This window comes from Pollicipes pollicipes, unplaced genomic scaffold (assembly GCF_011947565.3).
Source record: "Pollicipes pollicipes isolate AB1234 unplaced genomic scaffold, Ppol_2.1 Scaffold_3087;HRSCAF=3621_pilon_pilon_pilon, whole genome shotgun sequence".
NCBI classification, from domain to species: Eukaryota; Metazoa; Arthropoda; class Thecostraca; order Pollicipedomorpha; family Pollicipedidae; genus Pollicipes; species Pollicipes pollicipes.
This window is the reverse complement of record NW_023596225.1, coordinates 35,353,995-35,368,713: the sequence shown is the minus strand read 5'-3', so window position 1 is coordinate 35,368,713 and position 14,719 is coordinate 35,353,995. Positions and strand designations below refer to the sequence as shown.

The following is a 14,719-nucleotide window of genomic DNA, read 5'->3' as shown; positions in this document are numbered from 1 at the left end:
TATATATATCATATCCTGTCATGATCTGTTAAGTTCTGTTGTGTTTTCTTCGATTCATTTGTCATTCTATAAACCATTTTGTTGAGGCTTAAGAGACACAAATGTAGCAACTAATGGGTTTTAATTAGTAAAGTAAATGTGGTACAGATTGCAACCTTTATGTTTTTGTTTTTTGCAGATCGACCACCATTTCCACTATCTGGACATCCAGGCAATTGAAAGCAAGCAAACAACAGAGGTATGTAATAACCAAATGTGCCCCTCATTTGGTGTAAGCAACCTAATTTGTGTCATTGGTGCAGGGTGCTGTGAATTGCACTATAAAATGAAGCCTAGTTGTAGATATGGTTCATGGATGGCATCATCTAGGTGTTATCAAGATGATATAGCAAGCTTTTGGAACACATTATTTTAGCTCCCAACAATGGAAATTGACTTGTAAGAAATGGTCCTATCAGGGAGGGATGTGGTTTCTTATTCAGTTGGGGGGAGGGGGCTTTAAGCCCTCACTCCTTAACTTGGGCTCCAGCTCCCCCTCCCCAGTATTGTGAAGAAAGTGAGCCACATAGATAAGACAGTAGTGTTTGCCTTATTCCTCAGAAAAACTGGGAGAATGGAGATTTAGTTTGGTTGATATTTCGACAACATGCCTTTATCGAAACAAAAGCAGAACACAAACAACAGACTTCTGCTTTTGTTTTGATAAAGGCATGTCGCCGAAATACCAACCAAATTATATCTCCATTCTCCTGGTTTTTCCGAGGAAGAAGGCTAATACTACTGTCTTATGCGAATCATGTTCCTCGCTAATGCACTGAACAATTTATGTAAGAAAGTGCGCCACAGGTGGGAAAATGTTATTGTTCACATATTTATTGGTAGATTAAGTCATTTGTCACTGTTCAACCACCTCCCTCAACTCAGTTTGTGAAACTACGCCCGTGGTTCTCAGTATCCATTTTTGAACCCATTGAGAGTTGGTTCAATGCAGCGTTTCATGCCACAGTTCTGCCTGGTGGTCAATGACAAGCGTTACACGTTCATCCCGGCGGACGACAGGCACAATGAGATTGACGCCATGATCATCAATCTGGGCGTCTCCATCAAGAACATCTTCCCTTCAGTGCCACTCAGGTGAGGGCGCAGTCAGGGCCGGGGTTCGGTAAGGACCCCAGCGAGTGCTCGCGGCGTGCTTAGCTGCGCCTGTCCCGAGCTGGTTGGGCTAACAGTCCGTAGTGGCCATGTTGGTGTCGTGCGTGGAGCAACGAGTCTCCTCTGCGCTGCTGCGGAGACGGCAGCACGCGCGGTCCGTCCGGTCCGTCCAGGAACGGGCCGCCTGCTGGCGACCAGACCACACCTGTATGCCGTGTCAGATCGTTGGACACACCGGTGGCGGTGACCCCGGGACGGCGCCGCACGCTGCCGTGGCGCGCCCAGCGGGGCCCGGGCGGCTGACCGGTGCCGGGGCCCCGCTGGCGCTAGAGTGTGTGACCTAGTGTGATCCCGGTGGGTGGCGTCGCAGTGACCCTGTTGACCAAGTTCGTTCCTCAGTCACATTGTGCGCAAGCTGGACGTCGTGCCGGCGCGCCGCGTGCAAAAGCTGCACGAGGTGGCGCGCCTGGTGGAGGCGCGCGAGCCGGTGCCGTGTGGCGGCTTCTCCACCCAGTACGCGTGCATGTGCGACTACCACAACCTGCCCTACCGGGAGGAGGTGGCCTGGGTACGTGGGCCGTCGGCGGCCGAGGGCTTGCGCCTGCGCCTGCGACCGCTGCGGCTGCCCTGCCGCCGCGCTCCATCGCCGGCCGGCAGCTGCTGTAGTGTTTGCATCAGCGGATGGACGGCAGCGTCTCGCTTGTCAGTGCGTGAAATAGCGAAGTTTTGCGTCTGAAATAGTGCCAGCGTTTGCTGAATTACTTCAGTGCAGTAGCTATTCTCTCGGTTAGAGATATTGCTGACGTGCCCGTAGATCCACGATTTGGGTGAGCTTTCCAGATGTCATATCCTTTGAGTCTTAAGCTATCCTTTTACGCCTAAACATTCAGCATCCACAAGGAATATTACAGCCATGCTTTCAACATCAGCGGGCCTGCAAGCTGTGAGCTAACTCCTTTTGCCGCCGCAGGACGTGGACACTATCTACCTGTCACACGACTCCCGTGAGCTCAGCCTGCAGGACTTTGACCACCTGGACCCCAAGTGAGTCGCGGTGCGCCGCTATCCCTCGACCTTCAGGTGTCCTCTTCTCCTTGCCGCCGTTGTGGTGCCATCCACCGGCCTGGCCCTGCGATCGGCACCAACATTGTCCGCTTCCGAGCGCCGGAAATTGCGGTATCATATTGTGCGTGACGGGGTGTTGGTGAGTGTGTGTGGGAGGGGGGGGGGGTCGCATGAGTGCAGACCGGCATGCCGAGGCCGCCGCCCTGACCGGACCCGCCGTTGGTCACCGGTCGGTCGGTCGTCGCAGGGACCTGGTGCCCATCATCTCGGCGCTCGAGTACAACACGTGGTTCACCAAGCTGCGTATCTCGCACCTGCGGCTCTCGCACGAGGCGGCCGAGCGGCTGCTGCACGTGCTCAAGAAGTCAGTCAGCCTGGAGGAGGTGTACCTGGACAACACCGGCCTCAAGGCGTGAGTCGCCCGACCGGCCGGCCGAATGGTCGCATGCGGCCACGCCGAGCCAGCTCTGATCTATTATGTATACGCCCCATGGTCCAACGGTAGTGAGAAACGGTCATGCAGTTAATGGTGTTTTGCTTCATACGCTTTCGGCCAAGGAATTAATGGGAACTTATGCGTTGGTTCTGACTGCAGGGTAACTCCTAAGCTACGCGTTTACTTAAGTCCATTATTTCCTTGGAACAAATTGACTACTAAGATGGTCAAGGCTCTTTCATTACGTCTGGAAACAGAACGAACACACAACAAATCACAAATCAAACAAATCATAAATCGTCCGCCGACTGCCTCGTGTCCGGTGCGGTGCGTGGCCCTTTGAGCCGTCTCCGCCATCGGATGGCAACAGACAGGCAGACAGGCAGACAGGATGTCGGTGCGCTCCGCCCGCAGGGACCTGGCTGGCAAGCTGTCGATGGCGCTGCTGGCCAACACCAGCTCGCTGCTGACCGTGCTCGACGTGTCGCACAACGCCGTCGAGGACAAGGGTAAGCGCGCCGCGCTGCGCTGGCCGACCTCGGCCCTGGGGCCGGCTCGGGCGGGTGCCGCAGGGGGACGCCCGCCGCAGCTGGCGGTGCTGGAGCCCCAGCGCTGCCGAGTCCCTGCGGCCCTTCGAGTGTCCGTCGGTACCGAATGCCACGCGCACGGCGAGGGGTTTTCGGCTGCGTGGCCAGCCGTCGGTCGGGAATAGCCCGGCGAACGGAAGGCTGGGAGGCCGTCAGGCAGCAGTACCTTAACCGGCACTAAACACCTCGCAATGTAAAGACAGTGTGTTGTGCGACGGTGAAACTGTGCGCCTGCCTGTGTGATGTCTTCTCTTGTAAGACACGCGCGAGGAAACAGGCAGCTGTCAGCCGGTCGGCCGGCGGTCACGGACCGTGGTATCGTGTCGGTTCCGGTGCTGTTTTTGTGAAACACCACCGCGGAATGCATGGTTTGCACGTGGCCCGCGGTAAGTTATCGCCATATGTTCGAAGACGTGTACGTCATGGGGAATAACCCTTAAATATCAATGCCTGTGGCATGTCAAGTTTTTTAACTGATACGAGCGGGTGATTTTCATTCGTGAGGGGATTTCCAGCCGTGACGGCGTTTCGCTTTTTTGTAGCGGGTGATGCTGGTGACTGGTAGCCCGTCTCGGTCTGTTTCTTGTGTGTCGGCCCCGACGCTCCGGCCGCGTGAACATGCCGCGAGTCGTGACCAGCAGCCGAAGCGGGCCGTCGGTGCGGCCTGTGAAGTCGGAATCACTCGCGGATGAAATCGAGGGCGCCCGCGTGGTGTGATGAACACGATGGCTAAAAGTCGTGGTATTTTTGACATGAGATCAAGAGGTATTATGGCTGGTTAATGGCATGGTGCTACCTCGCAGTGTTTCCGACGGTGTTCTTTGGTGTCTCAGTTAGCTCTTGGAATATTGGAACTGACATGTAAGCTCTTGGCAGTGACATGCGACATCCAGATGTCTGTGTTCTATTGTTCAAGACGCGGTGGGTCCCATGCTGTCCCCTGTCTTGCGGACCACGATCGCGCAGTGTCCGTGACGCCCCGGGTACCTCACTGTCGTCTTGTCTGTCTGCTCTTTTTTTAGGTGTAGCCCATTTTGTACCTGCCATAGCCAAGATAGCCGAGACTCCACCAGGTTTGGACGCCACCCACTAACTGTCGTGACGCTGTGTCGGTGTATGTCGGCGAGCATGTCCCCACAGCCGGGTGGGGGTGTGACCCGCTTCGTGGCGTCATTGTACAGAGTCTGGGCGCCTCCCTGTTGTAGTCCTGCATGATCCGGTGCTTGGTGCAGTGTAGTCAGTCCATGGGGGCAGCTGTGGCGTCGCTTATCACCGAGTCGGCGAAGGCTCCTTTCAGGCGGGAACGGACGCGTGTCCAGGCAGTCATGAAAAAACCGGCTCGCTGAATGCTGTTTTTGTGTCGCCCGGCTCGTGGCCGTATCCGGAATGTTCCTGCTGGACGAGCCTTATAAGGCCATCAGAACGCAACCAGGCGGCAGAAAACGGGCTGTACAAGCAGCGTTGTGTTTATCGTCCGATCTGCTGTTGTGGATATATCCGCGACAATCAGGGAGTGCTGCATGTCAGGTGTACCGGTGAGCACCCCCAGCGGTGCCGGCGTCCGGTTACTCTCCAGCGGTTCCGTTGCCCGGCTACTCCCCAGCGGTGCCGGCGCCCGGTTACTCTCCAGCGGTGCCGGTGCCCAGTTACTCCCCAGCGGTGCCGGCGCCCGGTCACTCCCCAGCGGTGCCGGCGCCCGGTCACTCCCCAGCGGTGCCGGCGCCCGGTCACTTTCCAGCGGTGCCGACGCCCGGTTGCTCTCCAGCGGTTCCGGCGCCCGGTCACTCCACAGCGGTGCCGGCGCCCGGTTACTCCCCAGTGGTGCCGGCGCCCGGTCACCCTCCAGCGGTGCCGGCGCCCGGTCACTATCCAGCGGTGCCGGCGCCCGGTCACTCCCCAGCGGTGCCGGCGCCCGGTCACTATCCAGCGGTGCCGGCGCCCGGTCACTCCCCAGCGGTGCCGGCGCCCGGTTACTCCCCAGCGGTGCCGGCGCCCGGTCACTATCCAGCGGTGCCGGCGCCCGGTCACTCCCCAGCGGTGCCGGCGCCCGGTCACTCTCCAGCGGTGCCGGCGCCCGGTCACTCCCCAGCGGTGCCGGCGCCCCGACACGTGTGATGTCGCCGGCCGTTGCATGCCGGCCGCCGTGGTGTCCAGCGGCCGTGACGTGCCTCCCGGTCCGACCACTGAATAACGCCCGCATCTCTCGCAGCTCGGCCGCTTCGGAGAGGGTGCCTCCCGTAACGCCGCTCTATGTGTTGCTTTTCGTTGAGGCTGGCGGTGGGTGCGTCGTTGGGAGCGTAATAGTGCGTGCAAGCGCATATGTGGTGGCGGAGGTGCTCGTACTCGTCCATGAACGCGCGGCGGATAACCCGGTTCAGGGCGGCCTGTGTCTCCGCGCCAGTTGCTTGTGTAAAGAGGAACTGACCAGTGGCAACGCACTTACGAGCATCAGCGCTGTCCGCTGATGTCATTGTCGTTTCGGAGCAGCCCCGCCTGGCTGCCGTGAAGGGGCATGAGTGAAGCGAAAATAACTTCGTTTAGTTTATATATCACTGCAACGTAGTCAATGCAAACTTCACTTAGCTGCTAAGCTAGCTGACCAGGGACCTATATGACCAATTCATGCTTTGGCATACCAGTATATTTATTGTCGGCAAGTTCTATGTATCCCAGCCGCTAATTTTTTATGATCCTGTAAGTGTACCACCAACCCATGGGGCCCGTTGCTCATAGGATTTGCCTCGTATCTGCCTGGCATTTCGGTAGCTTCCACTTTCCTTGGTAACCACTCGAAAACCATGTCGCGCTTCCCAGTTATCGCCACTTATCGTGGTACATTTCTTGCTTACATTTATATTTACATTACGACACATTGTATGCATTTGTTGATTCGCTGCGTTAGTCAGAGATTCGCGGCGAACGTTAGTTTCATTCTGTGTATGTACGTAATCTTTTTCACCCTTGACTGATGGGGGAGAGAGAGGAAATGTATCTGCTTCTATGACATTTCGTTGGAGAGCAACAGAAAGGTTCACGTCACCCTTTCGATAACTTTAGTCTCTCATCCTACAGTACTTTCGAAGGAGCTATGAAACATAAACAAACATTGTCTCTGGATATGTGAGGTCAATGGTCACGATAGCAATAGTCCCCATTGTATTGTAATAGTAGTTAGATTGATAGTCCCTTGCAAAACGTTATTTAGCGAAGGATTTGTTAGTATTGCGCTTCCTTGTGGTCACGCCTTTGCCTGGTTAACTTCTTCTACACAATGGTGGCACTACGCGCTCCCCAGATGGTGGTTTGTGATGGTCATAGGTGACTCACATCAGTTGACATTTTACTTATTTAAGTTGACCGTTACTCCTTGATTTACTTATCGTACTCCCTAGTTGCGTGAGCCGTCGAAGTTATTTAGCTGTAAACTTTACGCCGTCACTGCTTTGCGTACGAGTGACACATCGAACCCGAGAGGGTGCATATCCCATACTGGCCATGACCTGAATTGGGTGCATTAGCAGTGCGATTGGTCCGTTTTTGTACCTGGTGCGGTCGTCCGCCGTTGCCGTATGGCCGGCGCGGTTGGCCGGCCCCGCCCTCACGCGCCGCCCTCTCGCCCCGGCCGCAGGCGCCTCACACCTGACGGGCCCCGTCGGCCGGGCCTCCAAGGGCCTGAAGCGGCTCGGCTTCGCCCACTGCAACCTGACGGCCAAGGGCGTCAACCAGCTCTGCCACGCGCTCAGCCTCAACCGCACCATGTCCACCACGCTGACGGCGCTCGACCTCAGCGGCAACAACATGAAGGAGGAGGTGACCAACCTGTACAACTTCCTGGCGCAGCCCAACGCCGTGACGTCACTGAACGTCAGCGGCTGCGACCTGCTGCTGGACTCGGTGAGTGAGCGGCGGCGCTGCCGGCCGGTCCGCCGACGCCGGGACTGGGTTAGCGCCGCGCGGCTGCGGCTGGCTTCACCCCACCAGCCGGGGTGCAGGCTACTTCGTGCAGCCACCGTGCCCGGCTGCACCGGCGTGTGACCCCCCTATTCGCCGGAGCGGAGCGAGCAGCAGCTCGCGGTGTTCAGCGCCCGGTCGACCGCCGCGTGCAGCCGCTGACCTGGCCCGCATCACAGTGGTCCCCTAGCGGTTCCTTGAGTCCCCGATCGGCGCTGGGACTTCACCAGCGCTCACAAAGTCGGCCTCCAAGGTCACGTGTGACTATTAGCTGGTGTTTTGCCTACGTACAGGGTGCCCACTCTGCGCCGTGCGAATGTAGGAATGACGCCGTGCTTATGTGCCAGTACGGCGGACATTGTCTGGGCCTCGTTCTCACGCATAACGACCAAGAATCTTGTGTGTTCGGCACGCTAATGGAAGGCTTCACAGGCTGGCGGACCGCACTGCGGGTGCAGCTGGCATGGCGTGTTAAATTGGCACTGCGGACACGAGCGGGCCCAAGTACTCACGGCACGCGACGGCCACCTGTGCCGCGGTCCGCTGCGAGCTTGTATTGTGACGCGGTCCGCTGCTGGCATGTATTGTGACATGGTCCGCTGCGGGGGTGCATTGTGACACGGTCCGCCGCGAGCATGTATTGTGGCGCGGTCCGTTGCGGAGGTGTATTGTGACACGGTCCGCTGCGGGGGTGTATTGTGACACGGTCCGCTGCGGGGGTGTATTGTGACGTGATCCGCTGCGGGGGTGTATTGTGACACGGTCCGCTGCGGGGGTGTATTGTGACGTGATCCGCTGCGGGGGTGTATTGTGACGTGATCCGCTGCGGGGGTGTATTGTGACGTGATCCGCTGCGGGGGTGTATTGTGACGTGATCCGCTGCGGGGGTGTATTGTGACACGGTCCGCTGCGGGGGTGTATTGTGACGTGATCCGCTGCGGGGGTGTATTGTGACGTGATCCGCTGCGGGGGTGTATGGTGACACGGTCCGCTGCGGGGGTGTATTGTGACACGGTCCGCTGCGGGGGTGTATTGTGACGTGATCCGCTGCGGGGGTGTATTGTGACGTGATCCGCTGCGGGGTGTTTTGTGACACGGTCCGCTGCGGGGGTGTATTGTGACACGGTCCGCTGCGGGGGTGTATTGTGACGTGATCCGCTGCGGGGGTGTATTGTGACACGGTCCGCTGCGGGGGTGTATTGTGGCACGGTCCGCTGCGGGGGTGTATTGTGACACGGTCCGCTGCGGGGGTGTATTGTGACGTGATCCGCTGCGGGGGTGTATTGTGACACGGTCCGCTGCGGGGGTGTATTGTGACACGGTCCGCTGCGGGGGTGTATTGTGACACGGTCCACTTCGGGGGTGTATTGTGACGTGATCCGCTGCGGGGGTGTATTGTGACGTGATCCGCTGCGGGGGTGTATTTTGACGTGATCCGCTGCGGGGGTGTATTGTGACACGGTCCGCTGCGGGGGTGTATTGTGACGTGATCCGCTGCGGGGGTGTATTGTGACGTGATCCGCTGCGGGGGTGTATTGTGACGTGATCCGCTGCGGGGGTGTATTGTGACACGGCCCGCTGCGGGGGTGTATTGTGACGTGATCCGCTGCGGGGGTGTATTGTGAGGCGGTCCGCTGCGGGCAGATATTCGGCGCCCTCCTGCGGGGGTGTACCACCCACCTGGCCCGGCTGGACGTCTCCAAGAATGTGTTCAACACCAAGAAGTCCAAGGACATTCCGCCGTCGTTCAAGCAGTTCTTCACCAGCACGATCGCGCTCAAATACCTCAACTGCTCGAGCTGCCGGATGCCCCTGGAGGCGCTCAAGTGAGAGACTCTGACGCCCCTGGTGTGACATAGACACGCCCAGTCACAAGCACGAGCCCTTGCATGGCAATAGCGTCGTACATATTACCAGGACGTCGCGGTCCAAGTGATTGTCGCGACCGCCACTCGCCGTTGTACAGAAGATGCTCGTACTAGCTATTGTACCATTTTGTATCGGTGTTGGATGATTGGGCTCGGTTTATCGTCAGGTGCCGTGTAATTCATCTACGCGGTAGCTAGCGACAAACTGTGCCGCCGCCACGTTCGCCTGTCCTCCCGCGCCAGGAACCTGCTGCTTGGCCTGGCCTGTAACGAGTCTACGGTGGACGTGGAGCTGGACCTGAGCGCCAACAGTCTGGGCCCGCCCGGCGCGCACGTGCTCGAGTCCTGCATCCACGGCGTGAAGTGCATCGCCTCGCTGGACATCAGTGAAAACGGTACGTCTGTGCCGCGGACCGTATTGGTGATGCGGTGGTGCTCCCTTCCAGCTGGATCTGAGCCAATTTTATGTTCTTATATGATCATCCCATGTCTCGCGGCGGGCTCATAGTATCAGACATTAGCCATGTGTGTCAGCGATGTTCATATTCCAGCCCGATCATTACCAGCATCGTCACCTCCAGACATAACAGTCGCCTCCATCGGCCGCAGCTGGCGCCGTTTGTCGCCTGTGTCCGTACCGGTCTGACCGAGCGGCGACGGGAGACCTCCCCCCGCCGCCGATGTCATGTCGCCTCCCGTCCGACTGAGCGCCGCCGGCCCGCCGGCCCGTCTGTGTCCTTGTCGGTCCGGGAGGCCTCATCGCCTCCCGCCTGACTGAGCACCGTCGGCCCGTTGTCTCATCCGTGTCCGTGTCGGTACGGGAGGCCTCCTCGCCTCCCGCCCGACTGAGCGTCGTCGGCTCGTTGTCTCGCCAGGCCTGGAGCAGGACCTGGCCGGCGTTGTGACCGCTGTCAGCCGCAACAAGTCGGTACGCATCCTCAAGATGGGCCGCAACATGGCCAACACCAAATCCAAGCACGTACATCACGTGGTGGATGCGGTGGTACAGATGATTCAGGTACGCTCGAGGGTGCTGGTGGTGCCTTTGGCGGAGCCGAACAGTGCGCATAATGTGTGTCGTGGGCAGCAGACACGACACTTCGCCCACGGCCATGGGTGACTCCCTGGTCCGGGTGCTTTCCGTCCCGATGTGGAGCTGGCGTGTTTGAGTGTCCCTGGTTGTGCCTGTCACGACGGGGGGACAAATACAGTATGCAGGCGGCGCGCTGCTGAGCCCGGGCCCCGCTGTGCCGGCCGGCCGCCTGTCCCACCCCGTGACATCGTGTGCCGCCTGTGCCGCCAGGAGGAGGACTGCATGCTGGAGGTGCTGTACATCAACGACTCGCGGCTGAAGGCCGACCTCTATAGTCTGCTGAACGCGCTCGGCAGCAACAACTGCCTACAGACGCTGGACATCAGGTGGGGTCGGAGGGAGGTCGGACACGGCTGATGGCGTGTGGTCAGACCATCAGCGCGACACGGCTAACGGGGTCTGGTTAGACCATCAGTGGGACACGGCTGACGGGGTCTGGTTAGACCATCAGCGGGACACGGCTGACGGGGTCCGGTCAGATCATCATCAGGACACGGCTGGCGGGGTCTGGTTAGACCATCAGCGGGACACGGCTGACGGGGTCCGGTCAGATCATCATCAGGACACGACTCACAGGGTCTGGTTAGACCATCAGCGGGACACGACTCACAGGGTCTGGTCAGACCACCAGCGGGGCACGGCTGATGGGGTCCGGTCAGATCATCAGCGGGACACAGTGCCGACACCGGACCGCGGCTTGGCCGGTGACAGACTGGCAGTGTATGACGCAGCAGGGCGGCCGCTGCCCGGCCGACCGGCCGGTGAGCGGCCGGTCGGCCGGTGAGCGGCGCCCGCAGTTGGTCGTCCCCCGACGGTGTGAGCGCCGCACGGCCCGCTGACTCCGGCTCTGTCTGTGTCGGCCGGCGGCAGCGGTAACCTGATGGGCGACACGGGCGCCCGGCTGCTCTCCAAGGCGCTGCAGATCAACTGTCGGCTGCGCCAGATCAGCCTCGATCGGAACGGCGTCAGTCTGCAGGGCCTCTCCGACATCGCCTACGGCCTGCAGAGGTGAGCCCGGCCAGCCCGACCGCCGCCCCGGTGGTGATGGGCGCTCGGGGCGGACTGCTTAAGTCTTGGTGGGCACGGGATTGTTGATAAAGGCTAGGGCTTAGGCTTAAGGCTAAGGCTTAAGCGGCATGTGTTTTTTTCTGTTTTAGTGGCCGTTCCGTGATATAGACATGTGCAGCACTGCGCACACATGAATTGCGTTTCTGCTAGAGTAACGACACGCTAGTTTGGTAGCGGTAGATGGTGCACACGTTTCTCACGATGGTGCACACGTGTGCCGCAGCAACCACACGCTGAAGTACATCCCGGCGCCGCTGTACGACCTGGCGCCGTGCATGAAGCTGTCGCCGGATCGGACGGAGGCGGTGTGGCGCCGGCTGCAGGACCTGCTGCACCGCAACATGGCGCCGCAGATGCGCCACAGTGGCCAGGCCTTCCGGCTCCAGCAGGTCAGACAGACGCCGGTGCCGGCGGGGGTTGTCGCGCGACTGTGACCTCGGCTGCGCGGGTGGCAGAGGTGGGGGCGCGCACGGGGCGTCATGTCGGCACCGGCCCACGGGTGGCCATGCTTACCACTCGCAACTGGAATGAGCTATATGGATACAGAGCGTGCTTGCTCTCTGACACCGCGTGGCCAATGTGGCCGGTCTCGTGTCGTGTTGTCAGGCCTGCGACAGCAGCCCGGCGCCAGTGTGTCGTCGCAGGGCAGTGGCCTGCGCCGCCGCCCACGCCCCCGGGCGCCGCCGCTGACCGCCGTGTCCGCCGCAGGGTCTGCTGCTGAGCAGCGCCCAGCAGATGCTGGACCGGCTGATCGGCCAGATCCGGGAGCAGGTGCGCACGCTGCGCGAGAAGACGCCGCCGGACGACGAGCGGGCCGAGCTGCCGCTGAGTCGGGCGGAGGCCGTCTGCGAGGACGCCCAGCGCTGCAAGCAGGTGAGGCAGCGACCGCTGGCGGATGGTCGCTGGGATCGGAAGGACGCAGCGGACTCTGGACTGCGTCGCTGAACGGCGTCCAGAGCGTGCACCGGTGCAGACGGGCGCGATCTGACGAATGAGGGTTGCAGTGCCAGTTGGCCGGCGGGATGGAAGCGGCGTGTGCTCAGTCGCGGCGGTGTGAACGGGACGCGGGGCGGAGAGCCGGTCAGGCAGGCTCCCCGTCTACTCTTGATGACTGGCAACGACAGGCGACTTCTGACAGACCCGTGTGCTCAGGAGATCATGTCAGTGGTGGCCATCTCAAGAGATCGTGTGCTCAAGAGATCATGTCATTGGTGGCCATCTCAAGAGATCGTGTGCTCAAGAGATCATGTCAGTGGTGGCCATCTGGAGGGCTCGGCCAACGAGCGCTGATGCAGAGGCAGGTCTTAGACTGACCGCGATATTAATACTTAACTTTAGAACATACGGATGGAAGACGACGGTCCATGTAAACAGCGTCTCACTCAGTTTCCATGACCTTGAAAGTCCTGACTTCCAACGTCTCGGCCACCGTCGATTGCGTTGGTTATACTTGTTTTGATTTACGGGCGTCGCTATGATCTGGTGTGTGCCATGTGCGCCCGGCGCGGACGCGCACTATTACTATCATGGCATAACGACCGCGTGCATGTGGCCGGAAGATGAATGCATCGACTGAGTAGATTCTGAACGACGGACCGTCCGGGAAGTATAGCAAGAATATTCGGTGTTTTAGGAAGCATCGCAAGGTCGTTTGATCAATCATTCACTCGTGTCACGAGGTTTGTTGTTGACTTGTGACCTTGACCACCAACGTTGAGGCCGGTTGCCAGTAAATCAGCTTTGAAACCATCGACCAGAGCCTATCAAAAGACCATTGGAAAACCTTTAGACCATTGCGAAGCGCAGGGATTTTTACTAGGTAGAACATTATTTTTAGAAAATTCATGGGCTTGCGTCACATTCACTGAGTGACAAATTATCCGTCATTAATGAATTGTTGCAACTGTTCATATGCATCGCAGCCAATCGATCGTAGGACCCATTAATTGCCCCAAGGAGACCTGCTGTTCACACCCAGAAAACGGCTCCGTTTTAAGCAAGGTGAATGCTTTCCCAAACGTATGGTTATAAATGGTACTGGTATCGGGTCTCTCTAAACTATCGATTTCATTTTATGTACTCCAAGTTTTATCCTGCTTTGATCATGTCCCTGTCAGGCCACAGGGATTTTGTGGTGAGAAATAACACACCTGCACGTGTGAACCAGTTTTACCGGGCCTGTGGTCACTGTCAGGGCAGGATGCATTCCCTAGCCCGCACCAGAACAAGGGAGTGGGGCCGCTTGCCGAGCCCCACGGCGCAGATTTCGCCCAGACCAGGCCCGACACCGTCCGTGGACGTGGCGCCCGGCAAAGCCTCACATTTGCCCGGGAGCGCACCTGCGGATTGGGAAGTGGCTCCGAGGGGCGCGTCACCGCACCTGACGCAGACCGCCGAAGGGGGGGGGGGGGGCTGTCTGCGTGACGCCAGCGCGCCAGCTGTGTTTACCCGTGTGACGCCGTGGCGCGGGCCCAGCGCCCCTCCCCTCCTCCCGCCCCGCCCCCGCGCCAGGCCGAGCCGAGCCAGGCCGCTGATGATCTCGACCACCGGCACCTGCCGCTGATCGGCGGCGACGAGCGGCTTCCAAGCCGTGGTCCCTACATGTCGCCGAGGAGGCCTGGCGACCGCACTATTCTGTGGAGCGTGGGTTAAGTGATATCGGGCCCTCGTGCGTGACTTTTGTGCGCGAATAGCGCATTCGCTCCGGCCCGGCGCGCGAGAGAAGCGCATCAAAAGAAGCGGTGGCACATCAGAGCTGTGCGTCCGTTTGTTGATGTACGTTACGGCTGATTGATGGCTGCCTTGGCGGCTGCGCGCCGGGGCTGTCACGTCGCGGGCGGGGCAGCCGGTCGACGTCATACATCATGCTGCCGTCACGGGCCAGCCTCATCGCCGGCTTCAGTGGGCGCCGGAGCCGGTGGCGGTCGCCGCCGCCGCCGCACGCGGGCGGGATCGGCTGGGCCGCCCGCTCCGTCACCGCCAGTGGGAGGCGCCCCGCGGGCTCGCCATAAGCAGTGCCGGCCGCCGTGCCGTGATGACGGCGGCTATATTTAACGCTGGCCTGGGCCCAGCGGCCGGCCGCCCGCCGGGCAGTCGGCTCGGTGCGGCCCTCTGACCCACCGCCGCCTGCCGGGCAGTTAGCTCCGTGCGGTCCTCTGACCGCCCGCCGCGTGCGAGGCAGCCGGCTCCGCGCGGCCCTCTGACCCACCGCCGCCCGCGAGGCAGCCGGCTCCGCGCGGCTCTCTGACCCACCGCCGCCTGCCGGGCAGTTAGCTCCGTGCGGCCCTCTGACCGACCGCCGCCTGCGAGGCAGTCGGCTCTGCGTGTCCCTCTGACCCACCGCCGCCCGCGAGACAGTGCACGGGACAACGAGTCGGCAACGAGTCATGCCGTCGTCTGACTCCGAGGACGACTCGGACCGGTGCGAGTCCGCCGCGAGTGGGACCGAGAAGGCGGCTGACTCGTCCGGTGGCGGCGACGTGAAGGAAAGCCCCGACTC

At 60.1% G+C, this 14,719-nt stretch overlaps 1 protein-coding gene across 1 annotated transcript in view; it reads left to right on the top strand.

Moving 5' to 3' along the window:
• The window catches only part of LOC119089293 (F-actin-uncapping protein LRRC16A-like), a 29,771-nt gene that overhangs the window by 1,948 nt on the left and 13,104 nt on the right, over positions 1-14,719 (top strand). Inside the window, 15 exon segments of the mRNA XM_037211958.1 lie at positions 179-238; positions 1,007-1,134; positions 1,552-1,720; positions 2,123-2,196; positions 2,465-2,629; positions 3,068-3,162; positions 4,263-4,313; positions 6,869-7,134; positions 8,836-9,017; positions 9,303-9,454; positions 9,935-10,077; positions 10,363-10,478; positions 11,023-11,160; positions 11,444-11,609; positions 11,929-12,093. Of these exon segments, the coding sequence (XP_037067853.1) occupies positions 179-238; positions 1,007-1,134; positions 1,552-1,720; positions 2,123-2,196; positions 2,465-2,629; positions 3,068-3,162; positions 4,263-4,313; positions 6,869-7,134; positions 8,836-9,017; positions 9,303-9,454; positions 9,935-10,077; positions 10,363-10,478; positions 11,023-11,160; positions 11,444-11,609; positions 11,929-12,093 (2,070 nt within the window).